Source organism: Pistacia vera, unplaced genomic scaffold (assembly GCF_008641045.1).
Source record: "Pistacia vera cultivar Batoury unplaced genomic scaffold, PisVer_v2 Contig270, whole genome shotgun sequence".
Taxonomy (NCBI): domain Eukaryota; kingdom Viridiplantae; phylum Streptophyta; class Magnoliopsida; order Sapindales; family Anacardiaceae; genus Pistacia; species Pistacia vera.
In genome coordinates, this window is record NW_022196080.1 from 600,686 (window position 1) to 621,589 (window position 20,904).

At 36.1% G+C, this 20,904-nt stretch overlaps 1 protein-coding gene and 1 pseudogene across 1 annotated transcript; both read right to left on the minus strand.

Moving 5' to 3' along the window:
• Positions 1-4,197: 4,197 nt before the first annotated feature.
• LOC116133558 (CRAL-TRIO domain-containing protein YKL091C-like) lies at positions 4,198-8,794 on the minus strand. The gene is made up of 6 exons (XM_031419249.1): positions 8,685-8,794; positions 8,335-8,590; positions 6,716-6,752; positions 6,094-6,211; positions 4,581-4,691; positions 4,198-4,451 (listed from the first exon to the last, which is right to left on the minus strand). The coding sequence occupies exons 1-6, from the start codon at positions 8,754-8,756 to the stop codon at positions 4,296-4,298; spliced, it is 750 nt and encodes a 249-aa protein (XP_031275109.1). The 5' UTR covers positions 8,757-8,794; the 3' UTR covers positions 4,198-4,295.
• Positions 8,795-10,589: 1,795 nt separating this feature from the next.
• Positions 10,590-15,100, minus strand: LOC116133513 (annotated as a pseudogene).
• Positions 15,101-20,904: the final 5,804 nt, after the last annotated feature.

Consider the following 20,904-nt stretch of genomic DNA (forward strand, 5'->3'; position numbering starts at 1 on the left):
GTTGACAAAAAGGAAGAAATGCACATGATAGTTAAAGGACAAACGGAGTTGAAGCTAGTGGATTGAGAACTAGTTTGTGGTAGCTGCTGTTACTCAATAACAAAGAACTGAAAGCAAAAACCAACTTTCCTGGAAACCAACTTGATGATTGGCTTCACTCAAATAGTCAAATGACATCCGATTGCAATTTGTATTCACTGTCACTCTCTTGGTACTTATAATTACTAAAATGTATAGTTATTCTGTTCGTTTGTTATCAGCTTGAATGACTTGGTAGCTTGATCTCCATTGATTCACATTATATGTTAGGATAATGTTATCTATAAATGTATCATAATTATCACTCGTCGTTTTCTTAATCTGCATCCACTTGTAATAACTGTCACTGTCTTTCCATAATTCCAGGCTTTTATTTCTTGGGTTGATATGCTCTCACCAAAGCATTCGACAATCACAGTATTAGCAGAAACACAAACATGTATTAGGGATGAAGGGGAGAGAAATTCCGATAGTTTGGAGAGATGAAGAATAAATGAGCACTCCATAGTATTAGACACAAACAACTACTTATAGTTAACGAGGCGAGACGCCCCAATTTGAATGGATCAAATCAAGCTAAGTTGAGAGTCTGTCATTACTTATTTTACCTAGATAGTAGATACTAATAATACTACCGTGACTACACTACTTAGACTTTACTGGATGCTGCTGTATAGCAATAGAACCAGAGCCATTCCCAGCACTCCATAGAATATACAAATGAGTTGCAGATGTAATTATGCTGAGAGGCTATACACTCCCACTGCACTGCACCTGAGTTTGGTGCACGCACTAGGAATTTGATCTACCTTTAAAAAAACAATACAGACTTCAACCTTCGTCTTCCTTCAAATCCGCTCACCCACACATCACAAGCCTGTCAGTCGTCAATCAAAATTAGAATTAAACACTTAAACAAAGAACAGTGAAAACAAAAACAATAATTTAGCTATGGTTGTTTCAAATACGGGCTTTGGTCAAAATTGGAGATATTGAATGAAATTAAATACTAGTAGGTGGGTAACCAATAACCATAAGAAACTCGAGATACGGGTCACCACCTGCCAACCACTAAGCTTCACCAGCAATAAATGCTAGTGACAATTTGTCAAACCCTCAGTTAACTGTAGTAGATACTTTACCTGTTAAGTGCTGTTACTTTAAATATCAAACAGTTAGAAAATAACCTATGCTGGTACCAAAAGATTATTTAGATTGACCAAAATTTTTAGTCTGGTACATTATATTTTCTTTAAGTTCTGTCAGATGCACACAACAGGAAGGAAGAATCACCCGCAACCATTACCATCTTTGCATTAGTCAACTTCCCAACAGCACGACTATATACAATTTACCCAACTTCCCAACAGCACGACTATATACAATTTACCCAACTTCCCCACACTGTGACCATAGACAATTTCCAGTTTCTTGCATCATTACACTTAAAACTTATTTATTTAATTAATGAACACACCATGGGCAAAATGAAAACAGTGGCAGCTAGATCAAAATAAAAATGTTCAGCCACTCCAAGAGCTAATTTCCCAGCTTATATACACAAAGTAAAGCAAAATTGATTTCTGTAATAGAGAAAAAATAACGTATTACACTATTACCTGCAAAATTGAAACCCAGTGATCAATCCCGTGCATCAACGTTCTTGTATGAATTTGTTGCAGATCAAGAATGGCAATTAACTTTTCATTTCCAATTTCTCTTCCTCTGAAGGAGCTGAAATAGAAACACAATATATTCTAAATTCCTTATTGAAAAGAATAAAAACTACACAAAAAGAGTAAGCAGATGAAAACTAGCAAATTAATAAAAATATAAACTACGTAAGACAACTGTGGGAATTACTATCTGTAGATTAGCTTATTTACAAAAAAAATTTGAGCATAGACACAACAAGGGAGCCCTGAGTTTTATGGCTGTGACAAGGGCATAGGATTTCTTGATAAATTAGAATACTACGATTCAATATAACACTCAAATGACTATACAAAATGGATTTTCTGATCCACTTTAGATCATTTATATTTGCTCATGTCCTTTTAATCACATCCAAGACACCCTGAAACACAATAGGATTCCTATCCACCCTTATTTTACATGCCAAATGCATCCTAGATGTTCTATTGTTGATCCATGCCTGAAAATGGCCTCATAAGTTAACCGTTGGAATAATGGAAAATTAGAATTCACTGATATAACTGATACCTTACAATCGTTTTGTCCAGCAGGTGAGACACGAATTCTGCACCAAGAGACAACCGAATGAATCAAATACATAAGCTAGCAGTTGTTATGATAATAAATAGGGGCGGTCAATTTATTATAACATTGTCATGTCCTTTTGTAAGCCAATTCTCAACTGAGCAATGCAGAATGCAGCATAATTTAGGCACATTTGGGTTAAACAAACCATGAATTTATTGATGAGGATTTTTTTTATTGGGCTAAATCTTGGGGATACATTTCCTAATTCTCACTTCAGTTGAAAAATATTGAATATTTCATGAACTCACAAAACACCAATCTAACCTACACTTGATTGTTCATATTATTTAGAAAGTAATAGAAAATCCTTTAGCTGTGGATTAGTTTTGGATTTATAAACATTAAATTGTTGGCCACCACTTGACAACAACATGGGAAAAAACTTATAAAACCACTTCTACTTTATCTAATTTGTTGCATTTTTAAGTTTATATTTTACAAAAACACATTGACACAACAACAAGCTATTCCAAGCGAGAAATACAAAATCATGGGTTTACTTTGTCTGCATTGCTTAAGGAGGGATTAGATACTCAGCAGTCAGTACTTATGGTTCAATTACAGATAGGCTGTTGTGCATGAAAAACGCAGAATCAGAATTCGGGAAAATTATAGATTGAAGAAGAACAGAGATATCCCATTCTCTTCTTAAAAAACAAAGTTATTGATCAAGGGGATTAGGAATTATTTTGAGGAGGGAAAATTGATTTATACACTGCAAAAATCAGCAACTGAAACTGCTAACAGCAATGGAATATGAGGACAAATGTTGGACACACTTTACTGGGATATACAATATCTTTTCAGATTTACTTTATCACAGTTTGTAAGAAACAGCACTGCTCTCAGATAAACAAAATGCCAGAATTATTAAGAAAAAGGCTTACATGCCAAACCAAGAATAGTTGACAATGCCCTTGCCCAATGCATAAGATCAATAAACAGCCCCCATTCCATAAATTATTGGCATACTCAATATAATCTCCCTCAACTGCTTCCTAACTACAGATAGAAACTTTTTTTGTCACTTACCGAACTCCTCATTTATATATGATTCCTATTTCTAACCTCTCCTTATTCATTAAAAATTAGAGCCCTATCCATAAAAAAAAAATAAGGCACAGATGACTTTGATGATTGTGACATTCACAAAATTATAGCATCTGGGCGGCCGCGGCATATTCCTAAGCTCAAAATAAACAAACAGCTCCATATGAAAATTGGCCAACGATGAAGCCCCAAATGACGTTAACACATGGAACAAAAAATTCACTAGTCTCAACATCAAAAAAAATATTGTTTGGAAGTTAAGAATTAATTAACAGTTATTAGTTTGAAAGGTTTTGTTTCCTAGTATATGAAAGGTCAAGATCTTGACCCTATTCGACCAAAACGTCAGGGTGGATTAAATCTTTCCTACCTGATGGGCATGTATATACTAAGCAATACTACAGTTATTGAAGAATACGCACCGAATTTATGCACCGAATAACATAACGTCATCCTGTTTTCTTAAAAAAAAAAATTCATAATTAATCGACGGTCAAGATAGCGTCACGTCATTCAGTGTGCATTCTTCGATAACTATATTATTTTCCATATACTATATACTATATAATACTCGTCTAGTTGAAGATTTTTTGTCTAAAAAATGGTCTTCTTTTATAGTTTAAATTGAACCATGGGTACCATTGTCACAAGTCAATCAAATAAATTGTTATCTAAATTCAGAGTAAGATGATATGATTAAACTCTCTGAAGTACATTTTTATTGATTTAAGTATTTGAGCAACTCATTTTCAACACATTGCAGGATATAGCTAGTCATTATCTTCGTCATTTATTTCTTCTTTGCTTGTAATTTACTCAAACAAATTCTAAGACGCTGCTATATGTTGAACTGGATTCCTAGTGCTTGAGTCAGTATTATTTATACATTTAACATTTATAGGAGATGAAACTAGAGACCTGTCTTACTCCATTTTGAGGGATTCATCATCCAATGGCGGTACGGTAACGTCTTGGAGAGCAACAAACTTTGCTTGTCCGCCATATTCTTCTGGCAAAACTTCTTCACCGATTTCTTTCACAAAGTCCTTTTGTTCTTCTTCGTTTGTCACAATCACAACCTGCATTAATCATCCGAAACAAGCTTCAGTTCAAGGACACAGTTCCGCAGACTCAAATCAAAATGTAATTCTATAAACAGATAAAGAGTTCAGGAATACTGACTAGCTAAGTCGAATTGTGAGACGTACCTTCTCCAGTGTTGCCTTTTCTAGAAAGCGGGAAACCATCCTCCAAACACTGACAAAGAATTGTGGCATATGTAAGATGTATAGTTTCACTAAGCGTTCAGGGTAGTAAGCCTGCATGGATGAGGAAGCTCAGACAACATAAATATTGATGAAAACTACAATCAGTTAATATATATATAAGCTCTAACAACAGTTGCTAACATTCAAGGATCAAGAGGTCTTTAAGAAGCTTTTCTTCCCAAATGACTTAATATTGTCTTGAATTGGATGACAAGATATTATGCCTATATCTCTAACTACACTAAAATTATGATTAATTTCCACTTGGAATGTTTCCGACATGAATAGTTAGCATGGCAAAAAGAACAGAAAAGAAAAAGAGGATAATAAGAAGTTTCAATGGATATTTAGCTCGGAAAGGATTTGGTTTAACAAATATCATCTGGAGCATTTATTTAAATAGATAGGTAGAGAGCTCAGAATAGCTTGATAAATCTATGTTGTGAAGAAAAAAAAAAAGCAAATTCTTTCACCTCCATAGATGTAAACAACATGCACTGTAACCTATAATTTTTCCATAGTTGCTGTTTTCTCATGAGACCGAGGATTTTGTTCCATTAAACAAGAAGTTAGCTAATCTCTATCTGGGTTAAATTATAGTATTATGTGGCATCAAGTTCTAGCCGGCACAAATTTGGATTAACAGTGTACACCAAGTTCCTAGCAAGTGGACTGTATACTTGGGAAGAACTCTGTGGACTGTATACTTGGGAAGAATTCTGAGGAAAAGTGAATGATAACTCATAAGAGATTTATAGTTATCCCTTTGACCACAACAACTTAATTGAAACTTATTTACGTTTGCATGAGACCTTTACAACTAAAACAAATTCCTTTGATAAGAAGAGTCTTATTTTATGTAAATACGAAAATTACACCAGGGAGAAATATGTCTTTCAAAGAAGGAAAAATAAGAAATGAAATACTAAAATATGAAGACCCAGATTGGATCAGATAGGTTAACATCTAATCTGCATTTAATGAGGGGCAAAGAAGGCTCTTGAAGTTGAAAACCACCATGGCAGCAAGCCAAAATTTGCTGCAAAGCTAGGATTTGCTTCACAGTCAAGCCTCCAAGTTTGATAAGCCAATGCAAGATGACAACTAGGATATCTACCATGCCTGATATTTGCAACACGAATGCAAGTTGAACAACTTCTAGAGATATGATGTTTTGCTTGAGCTTCTACAAGGTATCACTTAAAAGAAACTGTAACGCAGACAAATTTTGGTATGTATTGGCTCATGAATAGCACTGAATTTTCTCAACCACCAATATGTCACCACATCAAAATTCCAAAAACAAAGCCTCAGGAGAAATTGCAAATGATCTATAAAACTATTGTCCACATTACCTATTTTTTCCATTATGCACTAAAATGGTTATCTTTCTCATATGCCACACTGGCTAATTTCTTGTAATGAGAGAAAAAATAACGTATTACACTATTACCTGCAAAAATTGAAACCCAGTGATCAATCCACGTGCATCAACGTTCTTGTATGAAATTTGTTGCAGATCAAGAATGGCAATTAACTTTTCATTTCCAATTTCTCTTCCTCTGAAGGAGCTGAAATAGAAACACAAATATTATTCTAAATTCCTTATTGAAAAGAATAAAAACTACACAAAAAGAGTAAGCAGATGAAAACTAGCAAATTATAAGAAAATATAAACTACGTAAGACAACTGTGGGGAATTACTATCTGTAGATTAGCTCATTTACAAAAAAAAAAAATTGAGCATAGACACAAGGGAGCCCTGTGTTTAATTGGCTGTGACAAGGGCATAGGATTTCTTGATAAATTAGAATACTAAGATTCAATATTAACACTCAAATGACATATACAAAATGGAATTTCTGATCCAACTTTAGATCATTATATATTTGCTCATGTCACCTTTATATCACATCCAATGACACCCTGAAACACAATAGGATTCCTATCCACCCTTATTTTACATGCCAAATGCATCCTAGATGTTCTATTGTTGATCCATGCCTGAAAATGGCCTCATAAGTTAACCGTTGGAATTAATGGAAAAATTAGAATTCACTGATATTAACTGATACCTTACAATCGTTTTGTCCAGCAGGTGGACCACGAATTCTGCACCAAGAGACAACCGAAATGAATCAAATACATAAGCTAGCAGTTGTTATGATAATAAATAGGGGCAGGTCATATTATTATAACATTGTCATGTCCTTTGGTAAGCCAATTCTCAACTGAGCAACGCACAATGCAGCATAATTTAGGCATATTTGGGTTAAACAAACCATGAATTTATTGATGAGGATTTTTTTTATTAGGCTAAATCTTGGGGATAAATTTCCTAATTCTCACTTCAGTTGAAAAATATTGAACATTTCATGAACTCACAAAAACACCAATCTAACCTACACTTGATATGTTCAATATATATTTAAGAAAGTAAATAGAAAATCCTTTAGCATGTGGATTAGTTTTGGATTTAATCAACCATTAAATTGTTGGCCACCACTTGACAACAGCATGGGAAAACACTTATGAAACCACTTCTACTTTTATCTAATTTGTTGCATTTTTAAGGTTTATATTTTACAAAAACACATTGACACAACAGACAAGCTATTCCAAGCGAGAAATACAAAAATCAGTGGTTTACTTTGTCTGCATTGCTTAAGGGAGGATTAGATAACTCAGCAGTCAGTACTTAATGGTTAAATTACAGATAGGCTGTTGTGCATGAAAAATGCAGAATCAGAATTCGGGAAAATTATAGATTGAAGAAGAACAGAGATATCTCCATTCTCTTCTACAAAAACAAAGTTATTGATCAAAGGGGATTAGGAATTATTTTGAGGAAGGAAAATTGATTTATACACTGCAAAAATCAGCAACTGAAACTGCTAACAGCAATGGAATATGAGGACAAATGTTGGAACAACTTTACTGGGATATACAATATCTATTTCAGATTTACTTTATCACAGTTTGTAAGAAACAGCACTGCTCTCAGATAAACAAAATGCCAGAATAATTATAAAAGAAAAAGGCTATACATGCCAACTACAAGAATAGTTGACAATGCCCATTGCCCAATGCATAAAGATCAATAAACAGGCCCACAATTCCATAAATTATTGGCATACTCAATATAAATCTCCCTCAACTGCTTCCTAACTACAAGATAGAAACTTTTTTTGTCACTTACCGAACTCCTCATTTATATAAATGGATTCCATATTCTAACCTCTCCTTATTCATTAAAAATTAGAGCCCTATCCATAAAAAAAAAATAAGGCACAGATGACTTTGATGATTGTGACATTCACAAAATTATAGCATCTGGGCGGCCGCGGCATATTCCTAAAGCTCAAAATAAACAAACAGCTCCATATGAAAATTGGCCAACGATGAAGCCCCAAAAGCAAAAAGAAAATAATAAACAAAAGAAAACATGTTTTATGACCCCATGAGTCTAGGACTCCAACAAAAATGATAAAGTCCAAACTATCCAACTCACATAAACCTTTATGTTGGAACTTCTAGTTCATAAAAAATTCAATATATGGCCCATATTGGTGTACTAGTGTACAATCTAGAGCAAAAGGCATAATTCTAGTAATCAAGTCAGAATCTAATAAAATGAGCAACCCATAAACAAAAGTAAAAAGAAATTAAGATAATAAGTCATCTGATCCATTACTCTTAAACTGAACAGGATCCTTAGCAGGAAAATGCCTGCTAGCTTTGCAAATCAACACTGGATATCGATCTTTAGACAATTCCTGCAAAAAAATCTTCCTTGCCTCCAATTCATCCGGAACTTCGGATTCAGAAATGAACCCATTTGGAACGAAAGCAGCCCTCCATTTTTGCCACTGAACAAACATCTTTGCCGCCTTTTCCGGGTCCATTGACCTTGCAATCAAGAACCTCATCAACGTTTCATCTACATATTTCTACAACACAAACCAACCCATTAAAGACAGAAAAGTTCAACATCTTAACTAAACAAAGACACATGCATTGTACAGAACAATCACAAACAATTACCTCGGGAGAAGAAGCAAGGTTGTCAAGTGATTTTCTCATCTGGGTCAGAGCAAGTTCTTTGCATGTCTCCATATTTAGCTCGTTTTAGAGAAGTATATTTAAAATTGAGTAAAAAAGGTTAGTACTTTCTGAGTTTCTGTGTTTGAAAGTATAGAGAGAGAGAGAGAGAGAAGAAAGTGTGAAAAGTGAAAGAGAGAGTAGGAAGTAATAATAACAATAATAATAATAATAATAAAAGAGTTGCGTTGACGAAAAGGAAGAAATGCACATGATAGTTAAAGGACAAACGGAGTTGAAGCTAGTGGATTGAGAACTAGTTTGTGGTAGCTGTTGTTACTCAATAACAAAGAACTGAAAGCAAAAACCAACTTTCCTGGAAACCCAACTTGATGATTGGCTTCACTCAAATGACATCCGATTGCAATTTGTATTCACTGTCACTCTCTTGGTAGTTATAATTACTAAAATGTATAGTTATTCTGTTCATTTGTTATCAGCTTGAATGACTTGGTAGCTTGATCTCCATTGATTCACATTATATGTTAGGATAATGTTATCTATAAATGTATCATAATTATCACTCGTCGTTTTCTTAATCTGCATCCACTTGTAATAACTGTCACTGTCTTTCCATAATTCCAGGCTTTTATTTCTTGCGGTGATATGCTCTCAACGAAACATTCAACAATCACAGTATTAGCAGAAATACAAACATGTATAAGGATGAATTCCGATAGTTTGGAGAGATGAAGAATAAATGAGCACTCCATAGTATTAGACACAAACAACTACTTATAGTTAACGAGGCGAGAAGCCCCAATTTGAATGGATCAAATCAAGCTAAGTTGAGAGTCTGTCATTACTTATTTTACCTAGATAGTAGATACTAATAATAATACTACAGTGACTACACTACTTAGACTTTACTGGATGCTGTATAGCAATAGAACCAGAGCCATTCCCAGCACTCCATAGAATATACAAATGAGTTGCAGATGTAATTTGGCTGAGAGGCTATACACTCCCACTGCACTGCACCTGAGTTTGGTGCACGCACTAGGAATTTGATCTACCTTTAAAAAACAATACAGACTTCAACCTTCGTCTTCCTTCAATCCGCTCACCCACACATCACAAGCCTGTCAGTCGTCATCAAAATTAGAATTAAACACTTAACAAAGAACAGTGAAAAACAAACAATAATTTAGCTATGGTTGTTTCAATACGGCTTTGTTCAAAATTGGAGATATTGAATGAAATTAAATACTAGTAGGTGGTAACCAATAACCATAAGAAACTCGAATACGGGTCACCACCTGCCAACCACTAAGCTTCACCAGCAATAAATGCTAGTGACAATTTGTCAAACCCCAGTAACTGTGTCAGATACTTTACCGTTAAGTGCTCTAACTTTAATTCAACAGTTGAAAATAACCTATGCTGGTACCAAAAGATTATTTAGATTGACCAAAATTTTTAGTCTGGTACATATATTTTCCTTTAAGTTCTGTAAGATGCACACAACAGAAAGGAAGATCACCCAACCATTACCATCTTTGCATTAGTCAACTTCCCAACAGCACGACTATATACAATTTACCCAACTTCCCCACACACTGTGACCATAGACATCATTTCCAGTTTCTTGCATCATTACACTTAAAACTTATTTATTAATTAATGAACACCATGGGCAAAATGAAAACAGTGGCACTAGATCAAATAATGTTCAGCCACTCCAGAGCTAATTTCCCAGCTTATATACACAAAGTAAGCAAAATTGAGCTCACCACAGGTGACACCTAAACATTCACCAATCTCCAAGTTGTTCTCCCATAAACTGCATATGTAGTTAAAGAAATTGAAGTAAGAACCCAAGAAAAATATTACCTAATCTTGTAAACCTCATGAATCATTTGGGGTATATTGAGGTACAATGGGACGCCAATTTCGCATTATCCACAAATTCCATATTTGGCTCCTCCTTCACTCTGTTACTATTATTATCCAAATAGATTTTTCCATGGTTCAAGTTGTTCATTGGTGATTCAAGTTCTCAATTGCCAGGCGACTTGGAATGAATGTGCCTTTACCAATGAATCCTAGATTTCTTATGGTCCTTGATCAACACTTCACCTGATTTAACACCATTAGAATTTGGATGTCTGAACTTAGGAACAAGTCCTGGCACTTGTCTGGCAGCTCTAAGTGATTGAATATGAACTTGCTGATTTGTGCCGTTATCAGCATTTACCGAGCAAGACGATGCAGAAGAGAATTGAACCTGGAGCTGAGTAACCACTAAGAACACCTGTAGTTTTTTAAATCACAGTCAGAGATTTGCCCAATATTAACTGAGTTATTTGGACTTGAAGAAGACTATAATCAATAACACGACTTCTATATAGCTGCAATTCTGATTGACAGAAGCAACATTTCCTGCCTGAAAACTGGCTGATGACCGAGATGGGACCACAAGACAAGAAGTTGCACATTAATTGAACCTGGGTCCAGATAGAGTAGCATGTTGCTGTTGACATTGTTGCTGCTGCTGGTGCAGCATATCAATCAGCATATTACTGTTTTGGGGATTCATTCCACCAGAGTGCTACCAGATGTCAGTGTACCTGCACCAAGGTTATTAGGTGACCACACTCCAAACCCTAGGTACATCATCAAACGATATCATGGATTGGGGAAATTTTTTGAAATGTTGATGGCATTTTATTAATGGCTGACCAAAAGTCACACCATTGTTCAGCTGGAATACACTTGGACCCTTGTAGAGATGCTGTAGAAGAGCTGGCTGGTCATCCGGTAACTAAGTTCCCTGTTGGATGACCTAAAAGTTCAGCATGCAGGGCTGCTAATGTTTGTGGAGGAATTTGTCCAGAGGCAGCCAAAGCTTGGATGTCAAATCGTCCAAGTGAACCAAGTTTCACATTCGGTTCACGGCCCAGAAAAGTACTAGAAATTCCTCCTTGTTGAGCCACTCCACTTAATCTCTTCAAATATAGTCTGAATTTCTGCAATGTATTATCCTATTAAGTCAACTACTGAAATTACATGTAAGTAACAAAATACAAAAGTAGAAATACAACTTTCATCCATAGTATGACATGTCAATTGGTTGTCAGGTGACAGAAATTATAGAATGGCAATTCAGCCCATCAATCATTATTTTCTATACACCTATCAGTATATCATTAATCACATGTACCAATACAAAGACTGGTGATAAAATCAACATTCACTAATCAATAATTAGTCAAAGTCTTCTATCTAAAACTGAAAACAGTGTCCTATTTATATGGCAGCCAGTCTTAAATAGTATTAACGATTTTCAATCATGGGTACATATGTATCCTTATCATATTGAAATGTACCATTATTGGTATTAAACCAATAGTGATTCATACAAACTAAATCTTCTAATTGATAATTGGACTAAAAAAGAACTTTAAGTCGTTCATTATCTAATGGATTTTTCCATTCTAATACTTCATCCGAGAGTTATCAGTATTTATCAAATCTGTTCCAACGGAATGCTATTGGATCAAATGACAAAGACATTGTTGAGAAAAGATGGCTTTTCCCGATGAACGAAAACTAGATGCATGTAAAGGAAAAGGTTTGCCATCTTACCGAAAGATATGTGGCCATGAAATAGGGATTAAGTGGAACAAACGAGACGGGTGGTAGAGTCGAGTTAAGAATCTACTTCTACCCAAATAAGAAGCTCACTTTGGACAAAAACAATCCGCCAACACAAGTTCAAAATATTTAATTCTCAAGCGATAACTTCCTAAAATTACTACTAGAACTTAATTCTAGATTCCTTGTCACCTGGGGTATGCAAGTCGTAATTACATGTGATCAAGCTATAACATTTAAGCTCCAAAAAGAGAGAAATGTCACAAAAATATGACGTAGTTTTTTGCTAAATAAATTAATTTAAGGCAATATCAGTTTTACAAAATTGGTAGCAATGACCTTCTTTACAACTCTCATTTTCCTTTAAAACTGAATGCCTTGCTTCTTCAGTTAATCGATTTATTTTAAGCTTCTACTCAAGAAAAGCATCTCCTCTTCCTTTCAATTTATGTACTACAATATATACTGTTCATCTTCTTTAATGAGGATAAGAGAGATTAAATAAAAGAATAAGATATGCAATGGTTAAAATTTGATTTGAATGTAAGAATCAAACCTGCAAATGGCTTGCAACATTTTCTCTAGTTAAGCCAGGTACATTCATCAATTCAAGAATTCTCTTTGGTACAGCCTCTGTCTAGCAGCAATGCTTTTAATCAGCAATGGTATAGAAGCAAGGAACATTCAAAAATTATTTCAGAGATGAACAAGAAATGTATAGCATCTTCCCTATTTGACCAAACATATAATGCATCAATTGAAGAAAACCTAAAAAAGATTTCAGTATCGTACTATCAATCCCAAGCTGATTTACTGACCAACAAACTGCTGATGTTTCCACTGACCACACTCACCGAGGTTTCTTTGCGTGGAGGATCATCGTTTTCAAGTTCACCGTCATCTTCTTCTTTACCAATGCTTCCTTCTTCTGACTTTCAATGTTCCTTCAGTTCCTTCATCAACAGAAGAAGCGTATTCAACTTCATCACTTGCTCTTTTTTGGCGATCATTCTCATCAAAGCTGCCTCCTGAATGTTCAATGTCTTTATTTTCATTCCACTTTTTCCGGACAACTGCTGCCATAATTTTTAGCTCTTCCTCACGTATAGCTTAATCAAGTAATCACAGCCCCATGTCTGATTCCCCTCAAAGAAGAGTATCTTCCATCAGCAGACATCACTGAAGCAACATTAACTTAATGTCAATTTAAGAAGCAAAATAAGATTCTATTAAAGCAACAAAAATAATACTTACTGATAACAGAATCCATTTCAAGTCCAACATGTTCAAGGAGTTTATAGCCATCCATATCAGGCATTGAACATCGCTTAGCACTACATCAAAACAGCCTTTACTCTGCTTAAAGTGTTCAAGGCAACAGTTGCCTGGGAGCACGTTGTAACTGCAACCAATCCACAATAACCTTGAATAAATTGACCAAAAGCTAGCATTGCAAAAATTATGCCATATTCGACAATAAAATATCCCACAAATATTTCTCATAAATTCTGAACATGGGAAATAATGCAGAACCAATAATGTATGATAGTTGATATTTTTACACACAGTCACACAGAGATCTCAAAATATCCTGGTAACCAAAAGAAAATCCAAAGTCTTTTCAGAGTCAGCAGCCATACAGCATACTAAAAACCTTCTTATATTGACGTATATGTATAATCTTCCCATTATTGTTTAAGTGATTGCTTGAAATTAAACTTGAAACAAATCCACCAAATTGCTAGGCAATTATGAAAATCCAAACTTGCCCACGTGAATAAGGTCAGCCCACTCAAACTAACATAAAAGAAAATTAGACACCAAATAGCACCTATAATTTTTAACCTCATGCCCAAGAAAATAGATAAACAAATAAACGAAGAGAAAGAACTCTCCATATTCAACTTTATAAAAAGTACCATAACTGCTTAATTAAACAGATGAAAACAAGCCAATTAAACCAATCAAACAATAAAAAAAAATTTCCCAAATTAATTCACACTTGACCACTCAATTTCAAACACTTTTTTTTGTTTTCACATAAGCACACTATTTCAAGCAACTGAAAATACTAAATAAACAGCAATTATGTCCCAACTAAGACCACGTAAGGACATCCAACGTAACTAAAAACAATTTAAGTTTCCCCATTAATTCAAGAATACAATTTCTTCCACAGCCAAACAAAAACTAACCCTGATAGAGACACCGGCGAAGCATCTGCTCAACAATTTTCAAACAAGCATGGTCATCATCCACAACAAGAATCCGCAAACCAGCAGGAAATTGATCCGGCACCGCGACGTCAGCTCCATTACAAGAAGCCCCATAGTTACCGCCACTGGGTTGCCCTAGTCTCTGCAAGGCAGCCATCATCACACAACAATAACAAAAATTCTCACTCGAACACAGAAATCAAAGACCTGACATTCATCGCTGAGCAGTCGAAATACGGACAAAATGAAGTGAGATCTATGAAAGGGAAGATAAACCCTAGGATTCGGAATGAAGTGGAGAAAATTGAAGAAATTTGGGGGATTAAAAGGGATCGAATCTTTACGCAAGCAACTTTGGCTGTGTCGCCACCAAATTTGATGAATTTTTTCAGTGATTTAGAGGAATTTTTTTAGGTTCTGAGTGCAGAGAGAGCGAGTGCTGAGACTATTAAGTGAGAGCGATATGGGAACGAACGAGTTATATACAGAAGGTGAGGGAAATAGTTATAATAATGCAATACAGTTGTCTATATCCGTACCATACCGGCCGGTAACATTACCATATTTTATTAATAACGGATAATAAAAATTTTAACACGAAATATATATGTATATGTACATTTCTTTAATATTTTCTAAATAAAAGTGTCCGGAAAGATAGGAGTAGGGGCAATGATAATACGAAGAAGAAAGAGTGTAATTGGAAGCGGATAAGGATGATTGGAGAGGAAATTTAATAATGGAGTTTATGGGAGTTAATGAAAAGGAATGAAAATGTGGTCCCCCGCCACGTCACCACTTCTTTGCATGCATTTTTGTGTAATTATATTTATACCCCATCGTCAGATACCCTACAGGAATCTAAGGGTATATGTGGAAATTCATCAAATTATTAAAAAGTTATTCACTTAATTTGTTTATCTGTAATATAAATTTGATTATTGTAAATAACACGTGATTCCATGTCATTTTGTCTTCATGCTTATCAGCTAATCATAGGATTATTAAGATAAAATTAAAATTAGGAGATGATGATCTGCACATCCCTTCATAAGAAGACATAAATACGTTTTTTATTGTTGAGTAGGTTTACACGATATATATATATATATATAATATATATATATATATATATATATATTATATATATGTGTGTGTGTGTGTGTGTGTGTGTGTGTTCGGTTCCAAGTACTCTACATTTTTTGAAGGAACCGATGATTCCTTGAAATTTGGAACCGGAATCGGAACCTGTAACAACGGTTCTGGTTCTGGTTTTGGTTCTGGTTCTGGTACCTTGTAAAATTACACTTACCTCCCAAAGTTTTTAAAATGGCAAAAAAAACCCTTAATTTACAAATACCCCCCCACCTAGCACTTGTTAACAAAAATAAAATTATAAATTCAAGGGCATATTTGGCTTATTATTTCTGCACATATTCACAATCCTATTCTCCAAATAATGTTTGGCACATTATTCCAGAAATATTACCCTATTTTTTTATTACTTTTAGACCCCATAAGGTTATTAATTTCATTAAATACCCCCTGAAAAAAAAAAGTTTAAAAATTAGTAAAAACACCCCCGCAACCCATACTTGCCAGATTCCGGCAACCACCGTCGGCGTAGCCGAAATTTGTACAACGGCCTACCTCTCGACCAGAAATAACCAGAAGTTCACCAATCTGGCCTTTTTCGCCCAGATCCACCACGGATCTGGCCGGAAAAGGCCAGATCTACAGTCAACGATGGCCAAAGAAATGGTCGTCTTTGACCGAAAACGATGGCCATATCTTTAGCTGTCGCTGATGGCCAAAGATGGTCATCGTTTTGGCCTTTTTCGGTCGTCGTGGCCACAGCAAGCTTTCCGGCCAGATCCGTGGTGGATCTGGCCGGAAAAGGCCACAACGACGCGTTACGACATAGATCCGACCGATCTGTGTCCTAATGCGATTTTCCAGCCAGATTCCGACGGTGGTGGCCGGAATCTGGCATTGCAGGTGGCGGGGGTGTTTTTATAATTTTATATATTAGGGTGTTTAATTAAATTAGCAAATCTAGGGGCTTTTTCATAAATTTTTAAATTTTACCTCGTAATACTCCCCTATCCAACTACCCAATATTATTCCCAAAATCCTATCCAAAATAATAAACCAAACGCACCCCAAAATTACAAACTCCATTATTTTGTAAAGGTAGATTCTTAAAAGTCAAACCAACTTACTTTAAATGTTATGAAATATAAATATAAATGTATTCACATTATTTTTTCTACAAAGGTTTTTATTAACACCATACTCTTTAATTTTATTTTATATTAGTCTTAGTTCCGGGTTCCGGTTTCTAACTATAGGAACCGAAACCGGAATCGCATAATAATGGTTCCAAAAATTTGGAACTGGAACCTACTCATTGACGGTTGGTTCTGGGTAGAAACCAGAACCAAACCCTGGGTATCTGCTGATTCTGGTTTCAATCGGTTCTTTTGAACACCCCTATATAATGGTAGGCATATTATTACTTAGAAATAGAGGTGGTCAAATGGCTCAATCGTTCCTAGGCTCGGGCCCTGAGGGATCAAGCCTAAATGGTAGGCATATTATTACTTAGAAAATTAATTATATATATAAGTCTTGCCAAATGTTAATGTACAAACTGAAGATAAAGAAATAATTACAAGCCCAATTGAATATTACAATCGATCTTGCATGCATGCAAGTACTCCTTCTCATGTCCCTTGATCAAGGATGACTTGCACCGATGTGTTCACCAATGTCAAGGTACATTGGCCCCAATGATGATAAGCTAGCGTCAAGAAAAGGCGTCCCGGAAATTTGTCTCCTTGCGCAGGGTCTGCATCCAGACTCCAGAGATGTTTTTGCAGTAATGTCATTAATTTATTAACTTATATATGAGTCTTGAACTCTTGATATGAATGTACGAATTTTTAATTTTTAATTTAATAATTTCATTAATTTTCAATCAAAAAAATATCCTTATATAAACAATATACAGTATATGGCTCGTGGTGCTTACAATCCAATCTATCCTTCTATCTAGTGTGTAAGGGCCCCTCTTCTTCCCTCTCCCAGCCTAGGGCATACCAACGAGATCTCATGAGAGCTTTGAATCGTATAACTGGCTGTCTTTGGAACAGCTGCTAAGCCATCAAACAAGCACGAAAGCAAGGAAGTCTGTTCGGGTTCATGGACTATGAAGGAAAGTCAGAAGATGAGAAAGAGTGAAGCCACTTGACCGAAGGGCAGGAGTGAACACTATGACTGCATAATCCCAGTTCCTAGCCTGGGAAAAGCACTGAAGATAGTGGCAGTTAGTGGAATGAAACCTTCTATAATGTCTTCTTGATCACCTGCTTCACCTTAAACCTCCATGGCAGAAAGCAGAAAGAAGGAAATGAGAGCTGCTGCCAGACAAAGAAAAGTCAAAGGATAAGCAAGAGAAAGTGAAACCCTTCATGTCCTAGTGAGGAAAGGAAGGCAGAGAAAGGAACAGACAGAGGCCCTACTAGATAGAATCTCAGTTCCTATGATGTTCAGGCCAAAGGCCAATGAACATCGGCATCGGGAAAGCCCTCTGAAAGCACTAGACTTCCAACTTAGAGGGAAAAGCACAGCTAGGCATTAGATGAGTTCTCACATTCCAAAGAGAAAAGAAAATTCCTTTAACCGATAGCATTGATTGATTCACCCTCTCTTCTCGGGAAAGCAGGGACCAGACCACTATGACTGGCCAGTGAAGAAGGCATCTCTCAAGTTCGAATGCTTTTCTTTTCTGTTGTTCAAATCAAATCAATCTCCTCCCAGGAAGGATCAGATGTGAACACAGGCAATAACTCTTCCTTCACTGAGAAAGGGAGCGAAGTCACCTCCGGATTAAATTAAATGATTTGGGAGCTCATACCCGGAGAAAGGCTTACTAAGCCGAATTCTCCATTGCTAATCCTGTCAGGAATCGATTGAATTACAAAGCAAAGAGATATTCTATTCTCTTATATGGAAGAAGATCAAACTAGGGCTATTTTCACTAAGCCGAATCTGTGGACATTCCATTACTTTCACCGCCTCAAGGCACTGATCTGACTCTTGAAGAAAGAACTCCAAGTGAACAAATCCCTATTAGCTCTGAATCGGTAGGCTAAGTAAGTACTTCCATTGGCCTGGCCAGGCTTTCCTTTCTTATCTGACTTCTTCTATTTAAGGAAGCTAGATCTGGGATTAGCTAGAGGGACAGTTCCCTTAGGGGAAGGTTTACCTCTAAGAAGAGCAGCGGACAGAAGGAAGAGTTATTACCATCTTTCTCTGTGAGAACGAATTCAGCTAAGATCTTGGGCCACATAGGAAACTAACTCCCGAGGCTAGACAAATGCTCTTTCTAGCAAGCGATCTTTTCATCTTTCTCTATTCTATCAAAGAAAGCCCAACTCCCTCTTTTCTTTCTTCCTTTTGGTAAATGAGCCCGGCATCCAATACTGGCACAAGTGAGTTCTCAGCCTTTGTTTAAGTTTTTCTCTTTTGGATTCCTTTTTTTCCCTGAGGTTTTTCGAAGTTGGAGTTGGATTCCATACTGTCTAGTGCCCTTGAGAAGGAATCATCCCTGACTCTTATTTTATTTAAATTTTATATAAAATAATCAGTAACTAAAGTCCCTGGCCCATTAGTTTCATGATCTATACTAATAGTAGGTAGGGCCATATAAAATATATACATTTCTTTATCTTTACCAGGTTTGCTATCTTTCCCTGGCTGGTAGAGTTCTAAATAATCTTATTCTAAATAAGATTATCTGGGAGATCACTGGGTGAATTGATTGTTTGGTATGGATGGGAAAAAAGCTAAATAGCTATAGATTTCTATGGTGGAGATACCGATTTTTCCATCTCCTACTGTAAGGATCTTACAGTGCTAGTTCTCTTACTTCTAGTTCTGTTACACCCCATCCAACCGAAACCAAGCCTCTCCTCTCTATTCATATCGCTTGTTAAGGTTAAGCCCTTTTTCTGAAAGAAAATTTTTCAGTTTTTCGCAAGACAAGGCATCATAAAGGATATATACTTTTTTTATATTAGCAGATATGCTCTTTCCTTTCTAGCGAGTATGAGTTCCATTGCGCTATTTGCTTGGGAGTTCCCCTCAAGTAGTAAGGCTTTCCTTTCCATTCGACATCCAGCCGAGCAAATAGATGGGAGAAAATACCTTAGATTTGGATATGATTCCTTACTACCTACTAACTATCTAAAGGGCCAAAGGAGCGTCAGCTGATTCTACGGCAATAAAATAAGGGAACTAGCTCTTGTGCTTCTCTTTTCGAGCCGTGGACAGCAAGTGGACGTAGTCGCCCATTCTTTTTTAGGGGCGGTCTTTGAAAAATTTCTATCATTTTTGGGTCATACAACCGACGAGCTAGAGTAATAAATATAAAGAAAAGCCTTCCGAGCCAGAAAGTCACCTATTGTGCTCAAGGGTCTTGATGTTCTAAGCATCTCCTTCCTGGCATCAAGCATTTGAGTCAGACTGTCTCATCATCGCCAAGTATACAGTTTCAATCTTTCGACTACTATCACTTCTAACCTTGCTAGGTCACTCGTCTAGTTGTCATCCTATCTTTAATGGCTATAGGTGGCTCATCTCGAGTGAGATTGAGGGAATCATCAATCATAGTCTTGTATTCAATGGGAAACCAAGGTAATCTGGCCAACAGGGTAATCATCCAGTTCTATTTGGTAGAGAGGCGCAGTGCCAATCGTTATTCTTCCTTTTGTAGCAGTTGTATTGAAGGAAAAACAATCTTTCTTACAGAAGAACTTAAAGTGAGTTTATCCAGTCCTTGGGGTACTCAATCACGGAACTAAGGAATAGCAAATCTCGAAGCCAGAACTCCTGCTTGTCCGATCCCTGATGGGTGAGGTTCTCAAACAATCAATGAAGCAGCTGCTATGTGACAGGAGTTGAACTAACACCTATCCTCATCAAGAACTTGTTTATGAAATTTAATAGGAGAATCAAGATTAGTGAACAGAGTAGATGTGTAAGATGGATTTTTTGGATAAATCCATGTGGATTTGGGGAATAAAGGACTATACTTTTGAAAAGCGGGGTTCTTTCCCTGTGATTCAACTTCTAAACTAAGGAGGAAGGAAGAAATGCCCTACGAGACAGAGTAATGGGAAATGTTAATGCGAACTCAAAGAATAGACAGGGAAGACCTCTTACGAGAGCTGCTTGCCTTCTACTGATTGACTGCTTCTATTCCCGCTTTCCCTATTTGCTATAGGATTTGCTTAACAATTTCATTGCCTCAGGCTCCTTGCTTGACAAAGAGAAGGAAAGTACTT